The sequence below is a fragment of the Vigna unguiculata genome, chromosome 1 (assembly GCF_037176805.1).
Source record: "Vigna unguiculata cultivar grain cowpea cultivar isolate G323 ecotype 2 chromosome 1, ASM3717680v1, whole genome shotgun sequence".
NCBI classification, from domain to species: Eukaryota; Viridiplantae; Streptophyta; class Magnoliopsida; order Fabales; family Fabaceae; genus Vigna; species Vigna unguiculata.
Window position 1 is genome coordinate 3,346,370 of NC_140792.1, and position 27,324 is coordinate 3,373,693.

General features: G+C 32.2%; 2 protein-coding genes across 2 annotated transcripts; both read right to left on the minus strand.

The window, feature by feature from the left end:
- Positions 1-8,829: 8,829 nt before the first annotated feature.
- Positions 8,830-9,387, minus strand: LOC114182579 (uncharacterized). The gene has a single exon (XM_028069478.1). It carries the CDS (start codon positions 9,385-9,387, stop codon positions 8,830-8,832), a length of 558 nt encoding a protein of 185 aa, XP_027925279.1.
- A 3,569-nt stretch (positions 9,388-12,956) lies between these two features.
- LOC114173637 (SNF2 domain-containing protein / helicase domain-containing protein / F-box family protein) lies at positions 12,957-25,887 on the minus strand. Its single transcript, XM_028058137.2, has 9 exons — positions 25,309-25,887; positions 17,548-20,109; positions 17,244-17,451; positions 16,865-17,143; positions 16,693-16,752; positions 16,471-16,601; positions 15,975-16,089; positions 14,711-14,867; positions 12,957-13,414 (listed from the first exon to the last, which is right to left on the minus strand). Exons 1-9 carry the CDS (start codon positions 25,746-25,748, stop codon positions 13,377-13,379), a joined length of 3,990 nt encoding a protein of 1,329 aa, XP_027913938.1. The 5' UTR covers positions 25,749-25,887; the 3' UTR covers positions 12,957-13,376.
- Positions 25,888-27,324: the final 1,437 nt, after the last annotated feature.

A 27,324-nucleotide genomic window follows, 5' to 3' on the forward strand; every position in this document is an offset into this window, starting at 1 on the left:
TCATAATTTGCAGTAGAATTAAGAAGCATATTTATGATTTGATTTACATTCAGAGACATATGTGTGATGGTCTTTGTCTTGACCACAACATCATAATTAACACAAAGCATTGAAGTGAAAGAGCAAAGAAGAGTGATTCATGACAATGCAAGAAAACACAAAGCAGATTCTCTTATTATTTAAGCAGTAATAAGATAAAAGGGGATGTTGCATGTTCTAGGCATGGTTGTTGTTGTCCTCCACTGGAGGGTACTTTCCATAAGGTGGCTTCTTCTTGAAGGGTGGCTTTTTGTATATTGGCTTGTGGAAAGGTTTTGGCTTGTAAATGGGATGCTTATAAATTGGACGCTTGTAAATGGGATGTTTCTTGATTGGTTTGTAATAAGTAGCAAAACCTTGAGGAATGAGGATTAGGGCAGCAAGAAGTAACACCAGAAAGGTTGAAAAGGAAGCCATGTTTAGGGTTGGTGTGCCTAACAGACTCAGTAATGTGTTCATATATATAGTATAGTTGAGGGGTCAATGTAGGTGTAAGGTCTCAATCTAGGTCATTAATTATTTGCTTTCTCACACTATGAATTTGCCAAAGTTTGGTGTCATTATTCAAAATTGATTTAGACCCTTTGGTCCCATGTGGCATTGTAGCAAACCAAGAACCTGGACACAAACTGTATATTTATCCATAAAGATCTCTAAAGAAATATAAAAGAAGAATTATAAATTAAAATTAATTTATACTAAGTTAGAATAAAAAATTTGATAACAAAGTTTTTTCAAATTAGTTTAATCATTAAGTTCATTTTTCATATTTTTTGTTTTAAAAGTTTTTTTTGAAGAAACTCGTACAAACATGTTTAAATGTTTCAATATATTTTTAAAATGTAATTTAATTTATGTATACACGTAATACAAGTACTAATTTAAATTCAAATCCGTTATAGGGAAGATTAAGTGTAGTGTTGTTCCTCTCAAATCCAGTTGAAAAAGTCAAAACTTGTTAGAAAAAATCAATTTGAGGGGACTCCTTATCTTGCGAGAAACTTCATAACACTTATATAATAAATGCAAGAACCCCACAGGCCTTTGCAAGTTGAAACAATTATAAATGGTAAAGTTAAAATGAGTTGTATTTGGTTGCGTGTGGTGTGCAATCCTAGCATGTGTTCTGTCTCAATCAAGATGTTGATGACCACGTTATATAAAGAGTACAGTGTAATTTTAAAATGTTGATTTTATTTACTTCAACTTTTTTTTCAAATATTGTTAAGCATGATATAGGTGCTATAGGAGTTATATTTCATAATCCATGGGTGTGAGTTATTTCTTAAACCATCTTAGTATTCAAAGTTTTCATGTAAATTTCATATGAGTATGTGAAGAAAAAACTACCTTGTGTTTGAACTAGGGATTTCAACAATTCTTAAATAATTAATTTGGATGAATAAATTAAAGTATTTTAAATTTTAATTTTCTTGTTTGATAAAACAATTTAATTTTTATTTTATAGTGAACTCAACTTTGCCTTTAAGTTTAACTTACTTAGCTTGAACTTTAATTCGGTACGACTCGTCTTGACTTTTGGTTCAAGTCAACATTTGGTCCGACTCAATCTTTGACTCGACTTGACCTTCAACTCGACTCGACCTTCGGCCAGTTCGACTAGACTCAACCTTCTATCTGGGCTGGGCTGACTTGACCTTCATCACAGGCAGGTCAGGCTCAGTCTTTGGCCCAGTTCAGCCCACTTCGACCTTTGACTCGGGTCCAACCCAACTCGACGTACGGTCCATGTCGGCTTAGCTCGACCTTTTGTGCAGCCCAACTTGATATTTTGGACCTGGAGACTTTTTTGTTCTAACTAATGATCAATTCCACAACTTCGGGAATTACCAATGAGCAATTCCACAATTTGGAAATTTTCAATCTCTTTCTTTTTTTTTTAGTAAATTTCAAATTCTACTTTTCTAATTATTTGAAATACCTTATTAAAATTCCTTAATTTCAATTACCTTTTAATTTCATCATCCAAACATATCATTTTCATTGAAAGGATTTCAAATTTTCTAAATAAATAAATTACTCTCTTAAATTGTCTCATCTAAGCACACTTTTAGGGTTTCAGTTCTTACTAAAAACGGATAGGACCGGTCCCAATCCCATTACGAGTTATAACATTTTCTTCTTCGGAAAGAGATTGAATTAGTGTTGTCATTGATTAAGAAAAGGCTTAATTAGTCCTTCAATCCTCGTATTTGTTCATTTAGTTCAATTTGATCCTCTTATATTTTGGGGTTTAATTAAGTCTTTCTATTTTTTAAAATGGTCCAATTTAATTCCTTTCGTTATGTTTAAGTAAACTCCTTTTACATAATGTTGAATTATCATTATGCAAGTGAAACGTGACAAAAATGGCTTCATTCATCCCCCTTTGTTATTCTCTCCCCTCTCACACCCAAGCACCAAAATCACACTAACACAACCTCCAGCATGACACTCGACAACCCTAAAGTGGAAGTCCAGCTAGGTAGATGGTTTAGTGGAAGAGACATTGGTGGTTGAGTCTTCAACGCCATCATGAATCAACACCTTGGTGGGATTTGCTCTTTTGGCTTTGTAGTAAAGTTAGATTTCCATGGGCATGATTTGAGTTCAGTTGGGTTGGAGGAAGGGTAGTGAAAGTGTGGAACAAGGTAAGGTTAGTTTAATGTGCTTGTATCAAGGAGTAGTTTGTTGCATGTGTTGGGGTCTATTTATACTCAAGATTCAATGGGGTTTGACAAAAAGTAAATCCCACTTCCCCAATAAGCTTAAAGTCTTTGGTTTCAGCATCCATGAAGATATCACCATGGAAGAGGAAGAAGAGTTGCTCATTCATGATGACATTGAAGACTCAACCACCAAGGTCTCTTCCGCTTCCCCATCTGTCTCGCTGAACTTCCACTTCAGGACCACTGGGTGTCATGTTGGAGGTTGTGTTAGTGTGGTTTGGTGCTTGGGTGTGAGAAAGGAGAGAATAAAGAAGAAGGATGAATGAAACCTTTTCTACCATGTTTCACTTCCACAATGAAAGCTCAACATTATGTAAAAGGCATGTTTACTCAACATTACAGAAGGGACTAAATTAGACCATTTTAAAAAAAAAAAGGAGGACTTAATTAAATCTTAAAAAATTAAGAGGATCAAATTGAACCAACTAAACAAATACGAGGACTAAAAGACTACTTAAGCCTTTAAAAAAAGTATCACATGAATTATGAGAGTAGTATCTTATAAGTCTTTCGATAAAGGATAAGCGAGGAGACATAATACTAATGAGACATAAGACTAATTCATTCATAAGAAATTAATACCACTTCCAACCCAAAAATTTAAAATAATAAATTTATGTTTTCTTATTTACGTAGTGCTTAATTTTCTCATTTATATTTATATTTAATATGAGACTTACACTCACATTTTAAAAAAACATGAACGAATATGTAAGTGAAAAAAAGTTTATCTATACTAACTTAAAATACGTAGAAAATAAATGCTATTAACTTTGTATGAAAACTAAATATTAAAATTATATTTAGTTTTAAAATATTATTTTAGCTTCTCAAGTTTATTAAGGGTGATAACACGTTGACACCCATCAAATAAAAAAATTTACTTCACAAAAATAAATAATTATATTTTAATTATATTTAACTTTTTTTAATTTAATATATATATATATATATATATATTATTAAAGTAGAAATTTTTTTGTAAGAGTGTCAAAATACTCTTTTCCATTTATTAATAAAAAATTTTACACTAAATATGTGGGATAAAGCATGATAAGTTAATAGTAATGGAGTACTAAATTGTGCTTGGTATTGGTGTTTTATTCATACGTTTTGATTACCAAAATCATAGAAGTTGGAAGCAAATGCCATTGAGATGCAATTCACGTTTATACATTATAAAATACTACACAAGAAAAAAAATAAAGAGACACATGTGTGAAATATTGAGATAATTTATGTTTCTATTGGAAAAATAAAAGGTAAAATTAAATTAAGAACCTCCCAATGTTATTTCTCAAATACTTGTGCATATAGTGGATTCAATCACGATTTTATCAAGAAAATGTGATTTACCATTGAATTTAACTTGTGAGTTATGTGTTATTTTTTTTTAAAATAAAGAAATAACTGATAAAAAATAAATAAAGTATAAGAAACAAAACTTTAGCAGTCTAAAGTATCACAATTTAGAACTACGGTAATCATCTTTGACAAAATAAATTTATACATGTTTTGTTAGTCCGACTTGAATAACTACTTATTAGAATTTTTTCTTTTTTTCTCTTGTCAATTTAGGTGATTTTTTAATTTTGATATTTAATAAGGTTGAAGACATTCTTACTAAATTATGGATGATATTTGTGTTTTTTCAAAAAGTTAAAAAAAATTGTATTTTTTTTAGTATAAAATGTGTGTTTTTGCATAAACTTGGTTGGATATTGTGCTACTAGTTAAAACTTTAGTTATTTGAAAGTTTTTATATGATCGATTGCCTATTAATTTAAAGGTTCAAAAAAGGATATAATTTTATGTTTTTTTTATAGGAATAATGTTAAATCATTTTTCATTTGTTCATTCATTATTGTAGTCTTATACAGTTGTGGGAATGGTTGAAGGAAATTTTTCATAAATTACAATTTTCTTCTTTAAATTTGATCATTCATATCTGCTATATCACATTATGAGATGTCAAAGTTTCTACCTGTTATAATTTAATTTAAAATTTCTAAATTACTTAACGTAGAATTAACTAGGTGTGTCAAAAAAAAACATTATTCAAAATAATATTAAAAATATTATTATTTGTGTAAAGAAATATCTATGATCTACACAACAAATATATGATAATTCTTTTACTAGAAATTATTTGTAAACACGAATTTGTTAGTAAGAATTTGTTAGTGAAGTAAGTGGAATTTTGAGCCAAAGAACCAAAGATATGTTGCCTTCACCGATAGCCAAAATTGGTAAAATTTTATATTATGTTCTCAGCCTTACGTCTCACACTTACTTCCAAATATGGAAGAAGCCTTGCCACCACAATATATTATTACATCATTACAAATTTTCCATTGTGTGGTCCTCAATTAAGATGATAAATATAATTTTATATTTATCAAGTATTAAAGATATTTATCAAATATAATTTCAGTAAGATTAGTCTCTAGCTTAATAGATAATTAGGTATGTTTAAAGGGACATAAGAACATTACGATTCATATTCTCTTTAAATAAATTTATTATTTTAATTTTGTAAATCTTATAATACTACATATTTAATCATGATACACAAAAAGGCATTGAACTTTCTTTAATCTCTCATATAACTATTTGAGTGTTAAGCGTTAAAATTAATGATAATGATATTTTAATTACTAAATTTTAATAACTTTATCTTTTATCATAAAGTAATATTTTTTAAATAATTTTAAAATATTGAGAATAAAAAAAATTATTTAAAAAATAACACTTAAAATTATAAATGAAAGTCGTGAAAATTTATTTTTCTAAAATTAAATAACTATAACCATAATGTGATGTGATGAATGGTGATGACTCAATGGAATCTTCAAATCAAACCACCAAACTCCACGTGTCATCCACAGCGAGCTTCTATGTGACATGCCACCATCAATCATCCTTCTTTGTCGCTCTACATTTATCAATTTTTATTTTTAAGTATTCCATCCTTTTCAATGTAGCTATATTATCCCTCTTCAATCAAACATTATTGTGTTTTTTAATTAATGTTTTTATTTTAGTAAAAGTAATATGTGTTTAGTAAGAGAACGATGTTAGTTTATTAAAACTAATACAAAATTTATATATATATATATATATATATATATATATATATATATAATTTTTAATCTATATGCAAGAATTTTAAACTATAGCTATCATGAACACGGAAATATTAAAGATTTGTTTGGACAAATTTCCTGTCAAATATTTTAAAAGTAGGAAATAAAAAAATTATAAATTAAAATTAACTTATATGTTACCTGATTTATATCTTTTAACACGTTGACAAAACATAATGAAATAAATAATAATATTTGTAACAACCATTGTATATAACTACTCAATAGTTTGTTATAATAATATAAATATTTGAATTGAGAAGATATTTTTTAAATATTATATTATGATGCTATCATACGAAGGTTGTTAATAATTATATATATTGTCAAAGTATCAGTATTATAATGAAATTTATCTTTGTAATCTAATTCGTGGGCATTTGGCTTGATGTAACCACATACAAATAAAAGCAAAAAAGACAAAAAAAATAAAAAACATAAAATGTTTGATCATGTGTACACATATTTCTTGATAAAATATTTATAGTAAGATATGAAAGGTACCTCTTCATTCTCATTTCTTTCGTTTCATACATTTCGTAAATTTTAAAAGGTAAATAAAATAAAGATAACACACGCTTTATACCGACGAAAATTTTGTTATCTATGTTATGTTATTTTTGGACGAGAGAATTTAATAGAATAATTTATTTATTTAAAATATTAGAAATATTTTGAAGTAAAATGATTTGTTTGGATAGGAAATTAAAAGAAAATTGAAATTGAACTGACTCAGTCTGTGATGAAGGTCGAGTCGAGTCAGTTCGAGGGAAAGGTCGAGCAGAGTTAACCTAGATCGAATGTCAAGTTGAGTCGGCCTGAAATGAAGGTCGATTCGAGTCAGCATAGATAGATGATCAAGTTGAATTGACCCGTGCTAAAGGTATTGTCGAATCGGCCTGGGCCGAAGGTTGAGCCGAGTCATCCTGGTTGAAGGTCGAGCCAAATCTGAAGGTAAGCTAAGTCGGCCTGGACCGAAGTCGAGCCAAGTCCACCTGAGTTGAAGTCGAGCCAAGAAGGTTGAACTGAGTCAACCCGAGCCAAAGTCCTAACCGAGTCAACCAGGGCTGAAGGTCGAGCCAAGTCAACCAAGTAGAGCTAATGGGCAATCCAAGTCAGCTCGAGACGCAAGTCGAGCCGAGTCGGTGCAGATCAAAGGTTAAGCCGAGTCGGCCCGGATCAAAGGTTGAGCCAAGTCGGTCAGGACCAAAGGTCAAGCCGAGTAGGCTCGGAAGAAAGGTCGAGTTGGCCTAAACCGAAGATCGAGCTAAGTTGACCTAGGCTAAAGGTCAAGTTGAGTCGTTCTCAAACTGAAGGTCGAGCCAAGTTAGCCTGTACCGAAATTTGGGCTAGTCGGCCTAGGTTGAGTCGTTCTAGATCGAAGATCGAGCTAACTTAATGCAGGCTCAAAGGTAGCGTAGAGTGTGCCTTAAAATAGAAATTAAATTACTTTATCCGAAAAAAAAAATTGAAATCTAATATATTTCAATTATTTTATCCAAACAAATTGTTTAAGGAATAAAAGGAATTCAATTGTAAGTAATTCAAATACTATGTATTTTAATTTCTTTGAATTTTTGAAATCCTTCATCCGAACACAATATAAAACTTTTGTCATAGAAGAAATGGAGAGAAAAATTAGAGAGGATTATTTCACTAACAATTTTTACTATATCTATAAGGATTGTTTCCCAAACTCCTTCCCTCTCTCCCTATGAAAGGTCTGATACATCTCACCCAAGGTAGGTATGATTTATCACATCCAATAATTTGGTGAGCTTTAGATACAAGGCTTGATATATCTCATCCAAGATAACTTAATACATCTCATCGCAGAAAATTGAGGGTGTGAGAAGAAATATAATATATATATATATATATATATATATATATATATATATATATATTAAGTCCAAATAATTTCATTAATTGTTGTATTTTAATTATATGTATATCTTGTACTATATATTTGTTTTATAGTTCTGACATTATTTCTATTGTGTCTTTTCAAAGTTATCAGAAAGTTTATAAATGTTACAAAACTCAGTAATATTAATAAACAAAATTTATCTAAATAAATTCATGTCATACACCATTGTTATTACATAGAGATTTTATTAGAAAAAAATAATAATATAAGAGACCACACCAAATCTATGATAAAATTACATTACACATAGGTAAAAGATACCTATTATATATAAATTAAGCAAAAACACATAGTAAATCCATGATTTTCGTCAGTAAAATTATTCTATAATTTGAATTTTATATATCTTTAAAATTGACTTTTTAGAAATCTTTGCTTTGAATGATTTAATATTAATTTTCTTTGTCCTTCCCTTACCGGATTTTCTTGTAGATAATTTGACTCATGATCATCTTTATAATTAAAATACGCTCTACTATCTAGTATATTAGTTCATTTAGAAACTAATTTCAATTTTTCTGCAAATCGAGTTTTCTTAAACATCAAAAAATTAGAAACTCTCTCCCAACTATTATGGATAAACGTAAATTTTTCATTACTTTTTAATCTTCTAATATATAGATGTTCAACTAATGTATCTGGCAAATTGTAATTATAATATTCACATAATAATTTGACAATTCATATTTTCGTTTTATGTTGTTGTTCAATAAGTTTCCATATAATATAAAAGGACAAACATATTTTCTCCTTGAACACCGATAAGTTGTAAAACCTTTTTATAATATCTATATTTTCAACTTCATTCACAACATAATATATATATATATATATATATATATATATATATATATATATATATATATATATATATATATATATTTGGTTATGCTATTTTGTAACGTAGCCATTTATGATGCATATATGGTGCATATTTTTGTGCAGATTCTGTATTAATTAGTTTCCTTCTTTTGCCAAGCGGTTTTTAATGGTCCGCTCCGCTAGCTTGAGTTGAGATCGACAACTCGCAAACGAGGGTAATGGTTCTTGATTTTGGATGATATCCATTGTCCCTAGGCTTCAGATCAGCCAACGACTTGATGTGATTATAGTAGCTATCAATCGACGAAAAATTCTCGAAATTAAGGTCCGCAAGTTCCTCTTCAAGATGAGTAGCCCGAGAAACCTTGTTGTCCTGAAACATAGATTCGAGACGAGCCCATGCCCCTTGAGTCGTGTCGTCTTTGAGCAAGATAGCGTGAAGGAGATCAATGGAGATAGTCCCGTATATCCATTGAAGCACCGCAGCATCGAGACACTTCCATAAAGCAGGGTCTGCGGCTTTGGATGCGGCATAGAAGGCTACCTCGTTGGCTTCCGTATGAGAGATGATGTGATGATGTAAATCATTAGCCCTAACAAAGACCGTGAATAAAGCCGCCCAAGAGTGATACATGCCATGCTCCGCATCCAATGTTATGGGAATGAGGGACTTAATATTGGTGATAGTCAAAGCAGGATGAAATTTGGGTTGATCAGCCATTAGAAAAAAAAAATGCAGCGGAAAAAGAAAAGTGGAGTAGAGGTGGTTGTTAAGGATTTAGGATCAAAACTAATATGATACCATGTTAGAAGTGGGCTTTAAGCCTAATTCAACCCCATAAAACCGACTTACACTCATTCCCACACCGTTGTTAGGACCTACCCCTCATCCCATGACCACTAGAGCTAAAAATGGAATCTACAAATCAAATTCAAAAATGTTTTCTAATTTTTCTGCCATGACTACCACTACTATATCTCTTTTACCCAAAGATCCCGCTAGTGCTATTCGTGACCCGAATTGGAAAATTGCAATGTTAGATGAATTTAATGCTCTTATTGCTAATAAAACATGGAAATTGGTACCTAGGTCACCGGATGTGAATATAATCAGGTCAATGTAGATTTTTCGATATAAACGCAATTCTAATGGTTCTTTTGAGTGGTATAAAGCCCGTCTTGTAGGTGAATATATGTATCATATATTCTAACATCTTATATCTATTTTGCACCTTTCCGAATCGGTGAATTTAAAATTGCTACATTAACTTCCAAACCTAATGTGAATAACATGCAAAATACAACAGTGGACTTACATATATACACGAGAATGGAAAAATTACCCGATTTTGTTAAAATTATTATTAAGTATATGAAAAAAATTTATGTTATTTTTCTTAATTTTATATATTTGTTTTACTCAACATATTACTTTACTAGGATCTTAAATCTGTCATCTATATAGAATTTAAAATTTAAAATATAACTTCTAAATTAGATGATTCAAAGCTATTCCAATAGAATGTTTTCCTAGATGGTATAATGCGAATCTTCTTCCATTATAGGTTAAAATACTCCATTCATCCATTTTTTGTTGAAAAATCTCAAATAGGTCCTAAGATTTTTTTTAGTCTCAATTAGGTCCATATTTTTGAAAATGTGTAACAATTAGGCCCATTCCGTTAGTATGATGTTAACGGTGTTAAGGACATGCGACATGTCAGCTCCTCATTTTTTTGAATTTTTTATTTTTTATTTTTAATTTATTTTTAATTTATTTTTAATTTTTAATTTTTAATTTTTTAATTTTTTTTTGAAAATTATTCATGCCACGTGTCAAATCAGTAAGGTGACATGTGTCAAGTTATTGTTTGAATCTTAATTTGGTCCATATATTTGTTATTTTAATTATATTTTAGTCCATTTTTTTTAATTTTCAATTTCATCTTCTCCAAATTGAGATCAAATTTAACTTTTATATAAATTTTATAATGATATTTTTATTAAACAATTTTAATAATATTAAGTTTATTTTATATTTTGTTTTAAAATTTTAAAATATTTATTTTAACTTGTTACAAAATTGTTTTAAATAATTTATATACAAATGGTAGAGTTGGTTTAAAAATAACAATTTTATAAATTTAAATATAAAATTTTAAAACAATTTTGTAAAAGGTTAAAATAAATATATTTAAAAAAATTTAAAAAAATGGACTGAAATGTAATAAAAATAACAAATATATGAACCAAATTGAGACAATAATTTGACATGTGTCACCTTACTGACGTACACGTGGCACAATATTGACGTGACACGTGACATGAATAATTTTCAAAAAAAAATTAAAAAAAAATTAAAAAAAATTAAAAAAAATTAAAAAAAAAATCAAAAAAATCAAAAAAAATCAAAAAAATGTGGAGCTGACACGTGGCATATCCTTAACACCGTTAACATCATACTAACGGAATGAGCCTAATTGTTATACATTTTCAAAAATATGAACCTAATTGAGACTAAAAAAAATCTTAGGATCTATTTGAGATTTTTCAACAAAAACATGGATGAAGGGAATATTTTAACCTCCATTATATTTATTTTATACCGTGTGCTATTCAAAACGCAATTTTTCTTTCAAAGTCTTTCTCTTCACAAAAATAACGTAAACAACCGCTACTTTTAGGCAATTACTTCCTGCTCCCAATCAATTTCTTTTTTCACCCATCAATTTTAATAAAATAATCATTTTGTCCTTATCAAAGTGACTTCCGAATTATGAACTCCGTAACAGACTTTTCGAAATAGTATTTCGGGAATTTTCGGAATAAAATTTTCAAGAACAAAATTTTCGGAACGCGTTTTGGAATAAAATTTTCAAAATGTGTGAAATACATTCCGAAACATATTTTTCTGTACAGATTTCCAGAGTTCATATAATACTTTCTGAAATGAATTTTTCGAAGCACCTCTACATAAAATGGGTTCCGAAAAGAACTTTCTAGAGCATATGAAATATTTTTAGAAAAAAAAATTAAATTAGCTAATTCGATATACATTACCAAATCCAGAAGCATATATCAAATTATCTAATCTGGTATGTAAATTTACATACTATTGACCAATTCAATATGCATTATTAGATCTAAAAATATATATTGAATTGGATAATTCGGTATACACTTCGAAATCTAGAAGTGCATTTTAAATTGACCAATCCAAAAATAATTATGTGAAGATAAAATCGGTGATGGATAAGAAAAATGATAGAGATAGCTACTTGAATGTCAAGAGGGATGTCTTGCGAAGAAATAGAAAATAAATTTAAAATTTTTAATATATTTTTATTCAGGAGTAAAATGAAGATAAAATATTTTACGGAGGTACAGAAAGAAAAAAGGGGTGCAGAAAAAAATACTCCAACATCTACTCTTGAACTCTTATCGACTGTTACACACCATACACCGTAAGCCATCATTAAAGAACAACAATGAAGTCCCTTTGCTGATATAAAACTAATGGGCAAAGGTGTGTTATTAAAAAGTGGACGATGCATGAAGAAATTATGGTGTCAGAAGCATATATTATTCGGATGCTTTTGATTTTATACCTTTTACGGTTAAATAAATCTATTTAAATAATGATATTTTAACTCATTTTTAATCTATTTTCTAATTAATGATAAGTGTCGTCAAGTGGAAGTGCACTAATGTATGTAGCTGAGGCATCCTAACAGACCGTTAGACTTGAACCTTGTTTCTACATGATCCGATCAATTCGATCGGGTATTAGTCATCCATTTTTATTGTTTAACTCTTTGACAATATGAAAAAACCCAAAACTCTACCCCTTCTCTCTAACTATCAAAGGGATGGAAGGGCAAAGGCTTTTGGTGTCCCCTCGAGTCGAGAATTAGGGTAGATCATCATATTACACCATTAAAAAATCAAATAATTGAAACCGTAGATTAGAATTGGATAAAAAAAATCGATCAAAATATCATTATCTACAAACCTTTATATGATGATTGGTTATTATTTGGAAGGAAAAATTAAATTTGATTGAAAGTGACCAAGTTGTGGCTGAGTTAATACCATCATAGAATTTGGCAGTTTCTGCTCATACGTAGCCATAACTAAATTTTTTCTTTACCTTAATTCATTCTTCTATCTACTATTATCTCTTGATCCATATAGAGGTGAACATTCCTAATTATCCACAAAATAAAACGAAGAAGTGACCATACATATAAAGAAAAACGATTAGAAACTCCAGGTGACACGAAAACAAGATGAACAGAAACCCTTTTGCTAATGTATCTTGAATTTTCTATTCACTAATAATTACAATATTACAATATTGCTAATGACATTTGCTGAGGCCAAGGGTGGGAAGAACATTGTATTTTCCAATAACCAAAAGGATCGATTTAAATTTTAAATTATTGACTCCAAACTGCCAACAAGATCACATCAAATCAACTGGACTCAATCCTCTACAAAAGAATAAGCAGCACTCTTCCAGTATCTCATTAATCCCTGGCAAAAACAGAAGTGACGCTGTGAAGAGCTCCATGATATTTTACAAAAAGAATGGTTTCCACGCTTTTGAATGCATGAGCCATATTTCAGTAGATGAGCACTTCTAAGACTATATCAAGAAAGAGAAACCACATTCAAGGGAAAATGTCCACAGAACCTGCTCTACGTAAATTAGTTAGAACTTGCTTGAAGTTGATCAATCAAAACACCTGCAGTAAAAACAGAAAAATATATATTATCATAAGAGCGTAATTTAAATACATTGTTACAGTAAGGATTTTACATTGGGAACTAATTAGAAACCTTGCGGCAATTCATACTGGAAGACAGAGCAACTCAATACATTCTAATTAAATCTTCATACAAAAATAATAAAATTTGCAGAAAAAAGAAGAGAAGATTTCATTTAAATCCAGTTCAAAAACCATACAATTTGGTGAGGGTAACTTCAGAGAGCAGAGGCTGTCTATTTAGAGGTCAGGGCATGCCGTAAGTTTCAATATGGTGCTTATAGAGCTCGGACAGATATTTCATTTGACTAAGTATATTTGGACAAGCTCATGCAGAATGACTTCTACGAAGAAAAGAATTGACTTATGCAAGTTAAAAATAAAAATTTAAATAAATTATACGAAAGAGATTCTCCGAATTAGTTAATACATAAGCTAATTTTAATTTATAGAATTTTTTTTTCTTTATACTTTTCTCTTCTAAAATTCCTAATCTACCCTGAGTGAGAAATGCAAGTATCATGTGATTCTCAGTCAACTTGTAACCTAATGGACTACCTTATAAACTTTCATGGACCAAATTAAGGTATTTGGTAAACAAGTTTCCTACACAAGCTTATAGCTACCCTAAACTACTTCAAATAGCATAATATAATTTACATAAGCCTGTAGCTATTTTTTCCTTCCACTTATATCCTTTCTATTTTAATATACTTACTTTTTACCTCTTAATTGTTCACATGTAACTACTTTTTTAGTTATTATTTTACTTATTACATATTCACTTTTTACTAATTCTTGGGTATTACACTATTAACTTTAAAGAAAATATTTTATCTTAAAAACCAACAAAAATAACTTTATCCTACCTTATAGTTAAGACATGCTAAATGAATAATCTAACGCCATTGGGTAATCTAAAATGATAATAACCTAACATGTTTGTCTATAAAACAAAAATAGAATACACGAAAAATTCATCATATGTCTCATGTTACCTTACATTTACTATTACTTCAATAATTAATTTTACTAAACATTTTTAATAAGTTATGTTATGAGTTTTTAGCTGGGAGCTTATAAACTTTAACCATCATATTTGTTAGTTTTGCCGAACATACCCTTTCACCTTTTGTTTCCTGTAAAAATTTCAAACAAACAGTTAAGGAACAGGAGTCAAAATGATTTGCTTCAAATTTTCCAAATGCAATTTCACTCATATTTCTGCTGAATCCATATTTCCTAACAGATATGGGGAAAACACTATGAACAAACCTTCTGGACTTTCTGAATTAGTATACACAGATCTAAGTTTCAATAGATAACTGCTTTCCGCAAAATCATGCAACGATTTATATCCTCGTCCCCCGCCATCATCCTCAGATTCGGCGGCAACATCCTTAATTGGAGATCTTCTACATTTATCAGCTTCCTAGTTAAACATCAACAAATTGAAACATAAATAATAATTGCTGAAGATATGATTTAATTACATTAAATAGGAAAATATGATACGATATGATCGCATAAAACAGGGAAATATCTGAGAAAATGTTTTTCAACATTAGTTATTAATTTTGTTCCTTATTATCTCTTCTTCACTATAAATAAGGGTACTCACACGAGTACAAGATACATAATCATGAGTAATCTTTCCAACATGGTATCATCCATAACCATTTTTGTAACTAATCCCTTGATAAGCCATTACTTTTTTCCTAGAGGCAATGACCATGTCTCTGTCACTGTGACCTTCTCTTTCAGGTAAAGAATACCCGCTGCGACATTTTACTTTCCAGCAGTCACCGAGCAAATTTTGCTCTCTGGCAGCTGCCGCATGCTGTGCATTTTTTCTCCACAGCAGTACTTACTCACACCTTCCAAGCACTTTTGCTCTCTGGCAACCGTCACATCCTCAGATCAGACCATTTTTTGTCTTCTGCAGTCACCACATCCTCCAAGCAACTTTTGCTCTCCAACAGCCTCCACGTCCTCTAAATATTTCTGCTCTTTAACAGCCACCACGCCCTCTAAGCATTTTAGCTCTTCAACAGGTGTTGTGTCCCCTCCCCTGACCTTTATCGCAACCATATGATCAAAGTTGACCCTTCTCTGGCAACCACTATGCTCCTCGACACATGGCCAACAGCTGCCAATGGCCACCAGCTCCTTAGCACTTGATCTTCACACTGCTCCAAATTGATGCATGAAGCTTGACTTTGCCAGCTCCAGCAATAAACTGGCTTATTTGCTTGCTAAGTCTCTCAAGGAGTAAGGAGTCTCATGTTGACGATATTTGTAACAAACTTGTCTCGTATGAAACATATGTTCCAATTTGAAGGGGAGGGTTAAAGATATGATTTAATTACATTAAATAAGGAAATATGATTTGATCGTCAATACTATATATACTAAACAAGACTACACTCATATGAAGGACACCATAAACAAACAACGCATTCAGAAAGACCTATCATCTAAGGTTAAGGTATTACGCTCAGATAAAATGGCGTGCCAAGTACAATTTATAGAGATTTACCTGTAAAAAGCCTAGCATTTGCTCTTCAATTGTACCACGCATTGCTAGTGTTTCGACGTGAATAGGGCGAGAAGCACCCATTCGGTGAGCACGACTAATTACTTGCTCCTCCATACTGAAAGTCAGAAGATAATGAAATTGGATAAACATTCCAATTTGAGTCAAAGTAGAAGGATCCAACATATTGGTAAACCAAAAGATTCATTGCCAATCACTTTATGCAACGGCATGGCTACAGTTGGCAAGTTGAATTCCAAAACAGAAAATTCAGTATGGACAGATAATGTAAATTAGCCACACCCTGAACCACAATTTTAAATGACTAAACCATTTATGGCAAAAAGGTTCAAAAAATTTTAACATGCTCATGACTTTAGAAGAAAATAAAATAATGCAAAAATTTAAAATCTCTCAATATCAATTTATTCCTCAGCCAATAAAAATAAATCATTTTATATCATTGTTTTTGTAAATTAGAATAGTCAAATGTATTAACCTTCTGTCCCAAATTGGCTCCATTAGAAATACATGCGTAACAAAACTCAAGTCCAGACCCAATGCAGCACTTCCATCCATTAGAAGCGCCATACAACTTGAATCATGCTGGAACGTGGCTAAAGACTTCTTCTGAAAAAGGAAAAGGTAATTAACCAAAGGTCAGACACCAAAACTAAATTAAAATTTTCAGAAACAACAACTGAGAATTCCAACATCATACCTTGTTGCTGGAATGCATTGGGCTATACATTCCAGTATATTTGATACCAGCAATAGCCAACTGCCAAAGAGAAACAAATCCAATTTGATAGTTAGATCATTTGCAAAAGCATCCACAGATGCTAAAAAGTATAATAGAAACACTTCACAAAAGACCATACACAGAAATGCACCTGCTGTTCAATGACATGTATATGCTCAAGAAATTGAGAAAATATAAGAACTTTCTCGACGTTAGAATTGGTCTTTGTGCTGCTCTTCAAACATTTCTGAAATGCTGATTTATCATCACTTCTATGCAGAAAGAAACTATTCTCAGTAGGCATCTCATCATTGTTATTGTCTGTACAGAAGCTGGTCTCTTCGTTGGTTCCTTGCAAGGCTTTCAACTTCTGGACAAGATAGGAAACTTTAGTACTAGATGTAGATTGCCAATCTGGATCCCAATTATCCTGGGTTCAACAATCAACAATTGCATATTAGCTTTGTAAAACAGAAAAATGGAAGGAAAAGATGAATGTGAATGCCAACTGAGCTCTTCATAAACCATGCCTGCTTATATGACGGTTGTAGCTCAATAAGATCTTTGGGTACAGGCCACTTCGGATTAGGATTTTCAGGTCGGGGAAGTCTACTTTGCATCTCGTACAATTTACTGCAGCCAGGATAAGTACACTTTGTATGGTCTACAGAAACACAGTCAAGGCACAACAGATGCCGACATGGTGTAATGACTGGAAGGCGGCACCACTCCTTGCACCTTCACCATTTATTTAGAAAGAAAAAGATTAATAAGCAGAAACAACCAGTCCAAAAAAAAAAAAAGCTATAAGAAAGTACAAAACCAAGGTACTACCTGACACAGTGACCACCATACAAGAGATTACATCTTATGGAGGTATACTCTCCAGAAGTAGGATCCAGACCACTTTGTACCAACATATCCATTGTTTCTTGAATATCTTCACCAGCATGTGTAACCTTAATATGTCCAGCAACACAGCACGAAAGCCTGACATTTTTTATAGTTGCCCTACGAAACTTCCACTGCTTTGGATTCAGCAGACTCTCAACATGTGAGGGATCATTCCAATCAGCCATCAATATATTACGCCTTACAGTGATTACCAATTCATTGTAACTTCTGGCATGCTCCTCATTAAAATCCAGATAAACAACTTTCTTGATGCATGGTGGGATGCTTTGTAAGTCTGTCTTTCTAGCACTAATCATGCATTTGTGAAGCAGATGTAACAGACGAGACCTCCCCTCCTCCATTTCTGCTTCAAATGGCCTGAGCACACCAGCTTCCCATGACTTTTGATTCAGTCCATAAGATTCTTCATGAAGGAACCTTAGCAATGGTTGCAGATGTGGAAGTTGGCTGTTAGGAGTGTTAGGTGTAGGAGTTCCTGTTAGTATCCAACGATTAGAAGCTATCAATGAAATAGCCATTTGCAACTTGTTTGTTAAGTTCAAGCTAGACCCAAGAGTGTGCCCCTCATCTAAAATTACCCGAAACCAATGTACTTGCATCAAAACACTCCTCTTGCGAGGGCCCCACTCTGCACTCAGACGGCTAAACGTGGTTATGACAACATCATAATCCCATGCAAGACAATGCACAGATGGCTTCCGGTGATCAGTCCAAACATAAATCCGCAATTGCCCAGGCCTCACATGCTTTTCTATTTGTGTTTTCCAATGATCAACCAAGTTTGCTGGAACAACTACCAGGGTAGCTCTTGACAAGTATAACCTAACAAAATCTAAAGGCTCACGGAGTGCCATGCCAAGGGCAGCCACATCAAAAGTCAAATTGTTAAGATGTTGAGGATAGAACCACTTGCACACACCTTTGTCTACTCTCTTTAGGAGGCCAAATGCTTGAAATACTTTGTGGAACGCATTAAAATGTCTACTAGATGCAGTACACGTGTTTAAAATAGGACCTCTTATTCCATTTGTTTCCATACCTGCAAGCTTGTCGGTTGAAATTTTAGCCAACCACGCCAGGGCTTTTTTTGTCTGAGAATTTATCAGTGAGTAGTGCTCCTTAAGCACGCTGGTGAAAAAACAAACATTTTGTTTGTCACCACCATGAGTTCCTTTTAAGTGAAACCCTGGCAAGTATGTTATCCTAGACGTAGTATGAAAATGTTGTTCAGGGACACTACAACTTTGATAAAGAGGATCAGGGTTCATGCTACAAAACCATGCTGCACTAGAACTAGCCATACTATTGTCTGCCAGCTTTCGCCACTTGTGACAAGCGTCACACTGAATCCATGTATCACTGTACTCAAAAGGATCACCTTCACGCTTCCTGGGTAGCTTCTTTAGAGATAAATGAGGTGTAACATCTGATGCATGCTTTGCTTTAATTAATCCTTCACCAATTTCCTTTTCCTTGGATATCATAGCTTCCTCTTCATTTGTGAAGCATAGATTTTTCTTTATGCGGCTCAAACTCCTAGTGTACTGATTTGAATGCATAGATTCATTAAAGTGTGCCTCCACAGGTGACTTGCTTAATTCCATGGAACATGAACCCTGAAGTTTAATCATTTGCTGGTCAGGATTTGACATTCTAGCTCTTTTGGAGGAGTAATCATGGTTATCATTAGTTCTACTGACATATTGGCTCACATTCCTTTTACCCAATGTAGAACAACCAGTTATGTTATTACCACTGATCTCATAGTAACCACATTTCTGATTACCATTATGTTGACACCAGACAACTTGAGCCCCATCTGGTGGATCTGCCAATGTACCTCGTGTCTTCATAATAAGAGAGAGAGCTGTTACAGTCTTACCCAAACCAGGCTCATCACAAAACATTCCTCCCCGAAAATCCCTGACGGTGGGAGCTTCCCCAGTGACAATTTCACCAGAAACGGTATTTACATGGAAACTAAAACCATCTTCAGTAGAGAGAACTGCATATAAAGGGTGTGGCAAAAGCTCAGCATTTCGCTCGCGTTGCAACATCCACTCAACTGCTGCCTGCTGATGAGGAAACAGATTTAACTTTGTACAAGGCATTACAGAAGCAGCCAATGATCTTAGATGATGACACGTTTCAGAAACCCTAATGAGGTCCATTGGGTCCAGGGAAGATAAAATTTTCGTTAAAATATCATCAGATAACTCCCAAATGCCTGATCTGCATGAGTGATCCATAGGAATTATTTTGGAGCCATTAAACATCCGCTGTTTTCCTACGCCAGGTAGTGTCTTGAAAAGTTCATGAAGTTCAAATAGGCTTTTCCTTGAAGAACTGCTAACATGGGGATGGAGCTTGCAACAAAGTACATGACAATCAGAAAGGTTCCAAATGCTCTCATTTGCTCCATGAGTCTTCCTACAATAGTCCGGATATGAAAGCATTGAACAACGCTCATCCCAATCACAGCTGCAAACGTTTCAAACTGTCAGCAAACTAAAAAAGTCAAAGACATATGTAAAGTATATTACACAGGAAAATGAAGGCAATAGATTAGTCAATTTAAATTATTATTACAAACTTCTGAGAATATAACTGCTGAGTTTAATAGAGAAGGTATTAAGTTTGCAAAGGTTAAAACTCGAGAGTTTACGTAATCTAGTGAAAGCTCCGTAAGAGCTTCATAAACTCGTAAGTTATTTTACATGAAAAAAGTAATATCCATAAATAGCATATTAATGCAATAGTTCAACATGATAATTAAGCAAAATAGTTAAAAAAAACAATTCAACAATAGTAAAATAACTACATTCAATAGTACAAGATTACTATATAAGTTTAAAGCACACCAAATAAATAAGTTCATACAATGACAAAGCATAAATTGTTAAAGTTATAGCAATTAAATAACTAGAAAGAGACATCATCTAATGTTAAATTTCAATGTCCAATCCTCTAATGACATCATAATCTTCATTAGAAGAATGTCATCACCATCAAACTCTTTCCCACAAGAATATTGTGCATCAAAATTGGGATCAAAAGTCATATTATCATCAAGTGCATCTAGAATTGGATCTCTTGTTGCTCCATCTAACTTAGCATTCACATTGAGCTTGCTCAATCTCAACAACATTATCTCCCTCTATAGTTATCTATTCATCATAAGACTCAATATCATTAAACAAAAGAGTGTCAATTTTTCTAATTTGTGTATTTTTCAATTTCAAGTTATACATCACATAAACCAAATCATTCATATTTTTTGATAGAAATGATTACTTCTCTTTCTATGAATGTAAAAAAAAATATCAAATTTCGGTAAATATATATAATATACCAAATAAAGAAAACCACAAATTACAAATAACGTCAATTACTATTTCAAATAAGCTCCAATTATGCTAACACCCAAAAGAGCTACAAGTCAAACTCAACTGAAATAGCAAACCTCTATAACTTGGAGTTCTATCCCCAAACATCTCCCACCATTTTTCAAGAAGCAACACTTTCCTATAATCCCTCGCATGTTCCGTAAAAGAAAGTCCTCTAACATAATGAAAATCAGCAAGTTTCAAACTAACTTTGTTTCTTTGTGCAACATCCTTAACCAATCTTTTCATGCATATATACAAATCCTCTTCCTCTTTCACCTTAGAATCATCATGCCTATAATGAGGTTCTATTTGAAGTAGCTGTTGAGGTCATAGGCAAAAAAAGAATCCATATATGAAACAGAAGTATCTAGAATACAACCAATCTTCTATTTGATACCGTTTTTGGTATCCCTTTTATTAATCTTCTTTATTAGACGATTGTCTAAATCAAATACCGATACATTTAACCTTCCTTTTCACAGTAGTAGTTGCATGCAAAGGCTTGTGAAGTTGATCTTTCCACCTTCCATCAATGATTTTCCAAACAGCTTCATAACTACATTCAATACCAACTATGTTGTATTGGAAATAATTTCACAAATGAGTAATTAAATTCTAAAGAATCTTTACCTTTTCCTAATATTATTAAAGTAGCACTTAATCTCTTTTGCACAATTTATCTCCTCATATATGAAATTCATTGCGGGTTTTATATTTGAATCCACCAATATTAGGGTCACCATAAGAGGGGAAGCAACTTTGAGGTGTGTGGTTACAATCTTCCAAAAACCAATTATCTAATACTTTATTTTCAACTTTTCTCCCCTCCTACGAAGTTCCAAACTTGCTTGTTTTCCACTCTTCAAAGCTCAACATGGTCAACAATGGTGTTTTTAATTCATGAAGACAAGCTAGAGTCAAATAAGTCGTCACAAATCTAGTCATACCCGATCTTATCAAGTCTCTTCTCTTCCTTTTGTGAACTACTTCAACAAGCTAATTAACATTGTTTTACCATAAATGTAGGTGTTGATCATTCTTCCCTTCTTGATAGTAACTTGATGAACTTGATGAACTTTCAAATTCTTTTCAAAAATCAAATCAATGCAACAGGCAGCACATGGGGTCCAACACAAATGTTGCATTTTTCTATCAACAAATCTCTAGTTGCCTTGTTGAAGGAGTCACAGTAAGAGGGTCACAAACAACAGGATCATTAAATGTACTAGGAGTGTTGACAGGATTGGATGGAGATAGGGGTGAAGATTGACTCTTAAAATAAAGGAAAAACTCATCAAATGTGACATTCGCAAACACAACATAGCGATTAAGAGAAGGAGAAAAACATTTGCATCCTTTTTGTGATATTGTAAACCCTAAGAAAACACACTTATGTGATCTAGGAAAAAGCTTGTCAAGACCAAGACTGAAATTATGAACAAAACATGTAAACCCAAAAACTCTTAGAGGTAAGGGATAAAGAGGTTCATGAGGGAATAAAATAGAATGAGGTATGTTATTATCTAAAACCGAAAAAGGCATGCGATTAATAAGATAACATGCAATAAAAATAGCATCACCCCAAAAATGTTGAGGAAACTCTCCATGAATTAAAAAAGAGCGAGTTGTTTCAATAAGATATCTATTTTCACGTTCAGCTACACCATTTTGTTGATGTGTATAAGCACAAGAAGTTTGATGCAGAATACCGTGAGAAGCCATAAATTGTTTAAAAGAATGAAAAAAATATTCATGATCATTATCACTGCGCAAAACTCTAATAAAAACACCGAACTGAATTTTAATTTCATTAAAGAAAAGATTGAAAGATATAAAATAATTCAGAACGATTTTTCATAAAAAATAATCAAGTTCATCTAGAATAATCATCAATGAAAGTAACAAAGTATTGAAAACCTAAAGTAGACTTAATGTGACTAAATCCCCAAATTTCAAAGTAAACCACGACAAAAGGAGACGAAGCACCACATGTGACATTGAATGGAATGACACTTGGGTAAAAAAATGCAGAACCTTAAGCATCATCTCCTTCTTTACAACTTTCTAATCATTCGATTTATAGTTGCTTGAACTCTCGTCTACTACTACTAACTCTTTCTTTTCCTTTAAAATTGAACATTTGTTGTCTTTCTTCAAACCCCTCACTTTCTTCCTAGTATTTATTAATTACATTCAACCTTCTTTTCTTCAATAAACCTCCCTTAGCTTTTGCAACAACTTCTATAATCAAAATTTTTATTTCTTCTGAAAATAAAAATTCAGAATCCTCTTGGGTCTCCAATTGATGTGAAAACTCTCCATTAGGTGCTTTGGTGTTTGGGGAGTTTTTGGGCACTCTTGGGTTGTTTTGTCTTCTCTATGTGTTGGTGCTTGCCAAAAGGGTGCTGCAAATGTTCCCTGTCATTATGAAATGGCTTTAAACACAATAGTAGTGGCAACAAACCAGAAAAGTTTATTCAAGTGGTGGAAGCGAACCCCCCAAATCTAGTAATGGAGGGAAGATTGATGTGGCATGGAAGCATTGTGTTTCAATTATTCAGAATGCAAAAAAAATAAAATAAAGTGTAAATACTATGAGAAGGTGCTTAAAAGGAGAATTATTGATTGAAGATCATTGACAAGAACGTTGAAGGATGTTGGAGAATGTAGAGTCGTTCCTGCAGATGTTAAGAAACTAATATGGGAAATTTTCTCAATTACAGCAAAATCTGAATAAAATGTTGCAGTTCAATAAATAAGGAGGTTGAAGCATTGCTAAAATCTCCCTCTTATTTTTCATCTTTTAGGGCAACTTCTTCAATCTTTTCCTCACTGACCAATTGCTTCTTCCTCACCACACAATATTGATCAAAATTTTGACCTAATCTTCCTCCCCAAATGCAAAGAATCATTTGACAAACACCTCACCTCAATGAAGTCATCATTTTCCTAATAATATTTTAAAGAAAAAATAGTGAATGATGGAAAAACTTTCTGATCTTCACTTACATTTTTCCCCAGTACAGAATTCTCTATTGTGCAATTTTCCAGAAAAGCAGGTTTACCCCCAAATCGGAAACCTAATTCCCCCTCCCCCTTTATTTTTTCACACATTGAAACTTATTAACGTTATTGTGCTCGAAAACACTTTCTCCTTCTTGCCTCTCGTTATCACGTCATCTCTATTTGTTACGGTGCTTGCATGGTGGTGGTCGTGCAGTGGTGTGGTGTTGGTTTCGAGGTGTTGCAATGGTGGTTGCATGTCATCAGGTGCATGCCTCTATTTGTTTGTTCAGTGGGTTTGAGCTTCTGCATTTGTAGTATAGTGGTCACGTGGTGGTAGGTCTTGGAGAGGATGAGGATGAACTAGGAATGATTAGAATAGAAAGTTTTTTTGAGGTTGTTTAGGATACAAGGAGCAACAACACTTATTTTTTGGATGGCTATAATGCATAGTTTGTTTAGTAACATATAACTAAGTTAAAGGAATCTTATGCAGCAACCACAATTTTTTTTTTAAGACCGTGTTGCTGAAATTGTGAAACTATGTGGTAGATACACATAGATACAACCATTCAATTTGACTATAAAATTGTTTTGTTATTAATTGTCTCTTTGCATATTTAAATATCTTATATATTTAAGTATAAACTGCATTTTTTAATGTTTATAAAATGTTTATGAATCTTACGATTCACAATACATTCACGATTCAAAATTTAAGTTCTCCGACACACAATACAATTCACGATTCAACTACCATGGTTCCTATATATGCTTATATACATACCATTTGTAATCTCTTTTAGTCATACCCATATCACTTTTTATCCATATTATAGGAACTAATAGGAATTAAAAAATTAGGTGTAGCGACTAAAACTGACGTTTTCAAGTACGGAACTAAAAGGGAAAGTTTTGGACCAAGTAATTAATCCTAACTACATGACAAAACATTACTTATGTCGAATTCATTAAAATTTTCAGTGTATATTTCTCTACGCTAGCAAATTGCAATGTTATCATTGAGTAAATTTGGTCAAACCATAAAAACCACGCCGCATCATGATCGAACACTTTAATCCAAACATACTCTCACAAATGCCACCCAACAACAATTTAAAACCTCAAATGACTACATTATGATAAATCATTACTTATGCATAGCTAACCAAAAATGTTCATGTATCTTTCTAACACAATCTAAAGTTATTAACAACCAACTTGCACCTAACCAGTAACAATTTCTGGAACACAATACAACGGAATTCCAAAGCGAGAAGATGCGAACCTCAAATGGCGAAAAACGGCGGCGGCAACTGCCCCCGACCGCGGGAACTGCCAGCCACTCCATACTTGAATAGGAAGGTACACGTCAACCAGCAGCACAACCCTAGGCGCCTCGACGCACACCACGCGTGCGTCTATTTTCGTGCACTTGCGGGTGACAAGAGCGTGGAGCTGGTGAACCACGCTCATGCTCCCGTTTACCATCCCAACGCCATGCGTCCTCTTGGCTTTCGATCCTCCGCCGCCGCCGCCGCATTGAGACGAATTCAGCACCGTAGACAAAACGACGCCGGTTTGGGAATGGAACCCGACCTCGCCCTCGTCGCTGAAGATTTCGCAGCGCTCGGCGAAGGCTGGATCGGAGTCGCGGTCAGTGGCTGTGAGAACCGCACAGAGGAAACCGCAGAGCTTGTGGTCCGCGAAGGAGGTGTCGCTGGACATTGTGGGAAGGAACCGGAGAGCGTAAACTAGGGCATAGAATGCGGTGATTCAAGATTTGCACCGAATACCAGAAAAAAAAATGAAAAGAGAAGAAGAAAAATTTGAGGAAAGAAAAAATAACGAAGAAAGTAGTTTAAAACTCACAGTTTTTGAAACTGGGGAAATAAATAACAGAAGATAACTTTGAATAAAAATGATGAAACGACGTTGTTTCGGTGGGGGTGGGTGATGACGTTGTTTCAGTGGGTCATTGTGTTTACACGGTAGTAGTGGTTGGTTCGTTATAAACTAGTCTTTACAAGTGCAAATACACCTTATTTCAAAATAAATTTTTTTCTTTTTATTTTTAAACTTAGAAAAGAAAGAAAAAAGTGAAAAATTATATCTACCTATAAAAGCCTTCATATTTTTTTTCTCTGACCAATCTATTTTTCAATTTTACTCATTTACATAATTTTTTAAAATAAAATAATTATTTTATTAATATTATCTTTTAAATAATTATTTATTTAAATTTAGTTTTTTTATTTCACCATTCTTTTATATTTAACTATTATTTTAATTAAAAATTTATCTGCAAAATAAATAAATATTATTTACAATCAAAATATAAAAAAAAGATTATACTTAACTTTATAATTATAATAATAATTTTATTAATTTTTATTATCATAAAAAAAACAAATATATTATTTTCACTAGTAAAAAAATAAAAAATATTAATCTAAATATTTTAAAGAGATAATATTTCACTTTCTAACTTTCTTTCAGTCATTAAAAAAGAAAAGTATCTTTGTATTTGTATTGTTATCTAATTATAGTCGATCATATATATCAAACTATTCATTGATATTTATTTTTGGAACATATGATTATGATATTTTTATATTAGTTAATAATGTAAACAATTGACATTGAGACATGTAGTAAATGTTGTATATGGGGGGTGTTTCTAAAGACTCCATTAATTGCTTTATGTTTTAAATAACATTTTGTCCTCTTTTAATCCATTAAAATTTCAATTTTATTTCTCCATTTTCTGACGAAACAAACATTTAGTTGCTGACAATGATGCAAAGGACAACTTTTGAGTGAGAACTCTAACAGAATCAGAAGAATACAATGATTATGTGTAGAGTAGTAACTTAACAGTGTATAGATTGAGAGAAGAATCTAATGGCAAAAAATAATGTGACGCCACTTTCTGGTTCTCTTACTGTTCTATAAAGTATTACAAGAACTACATGTTCTCTCCTTTCACTTTTGCTTATTTAACTTGTTTGAAAATTTGAGTTGACTATGTAATTTTTATTTGGCGATTAAGTTTTAAAAATAATTTAATTAAGTCACTTTTGTTACATTAAATTTGTAATGTTTTTAAATTTTTCTTTTTAATATTTTTTGTGTCATATGTCATATTATTGTACCACGTAATATTGACAATAATATATAACACAGCAACTTAAAATATATAAATGTCTGTCACATTAAATTTATATATAAATCAACAAATTCAAATATATTTTTTTAAAATTATTTAATATTAAAATTTAAATATTACAAGTGTCATTTTAAA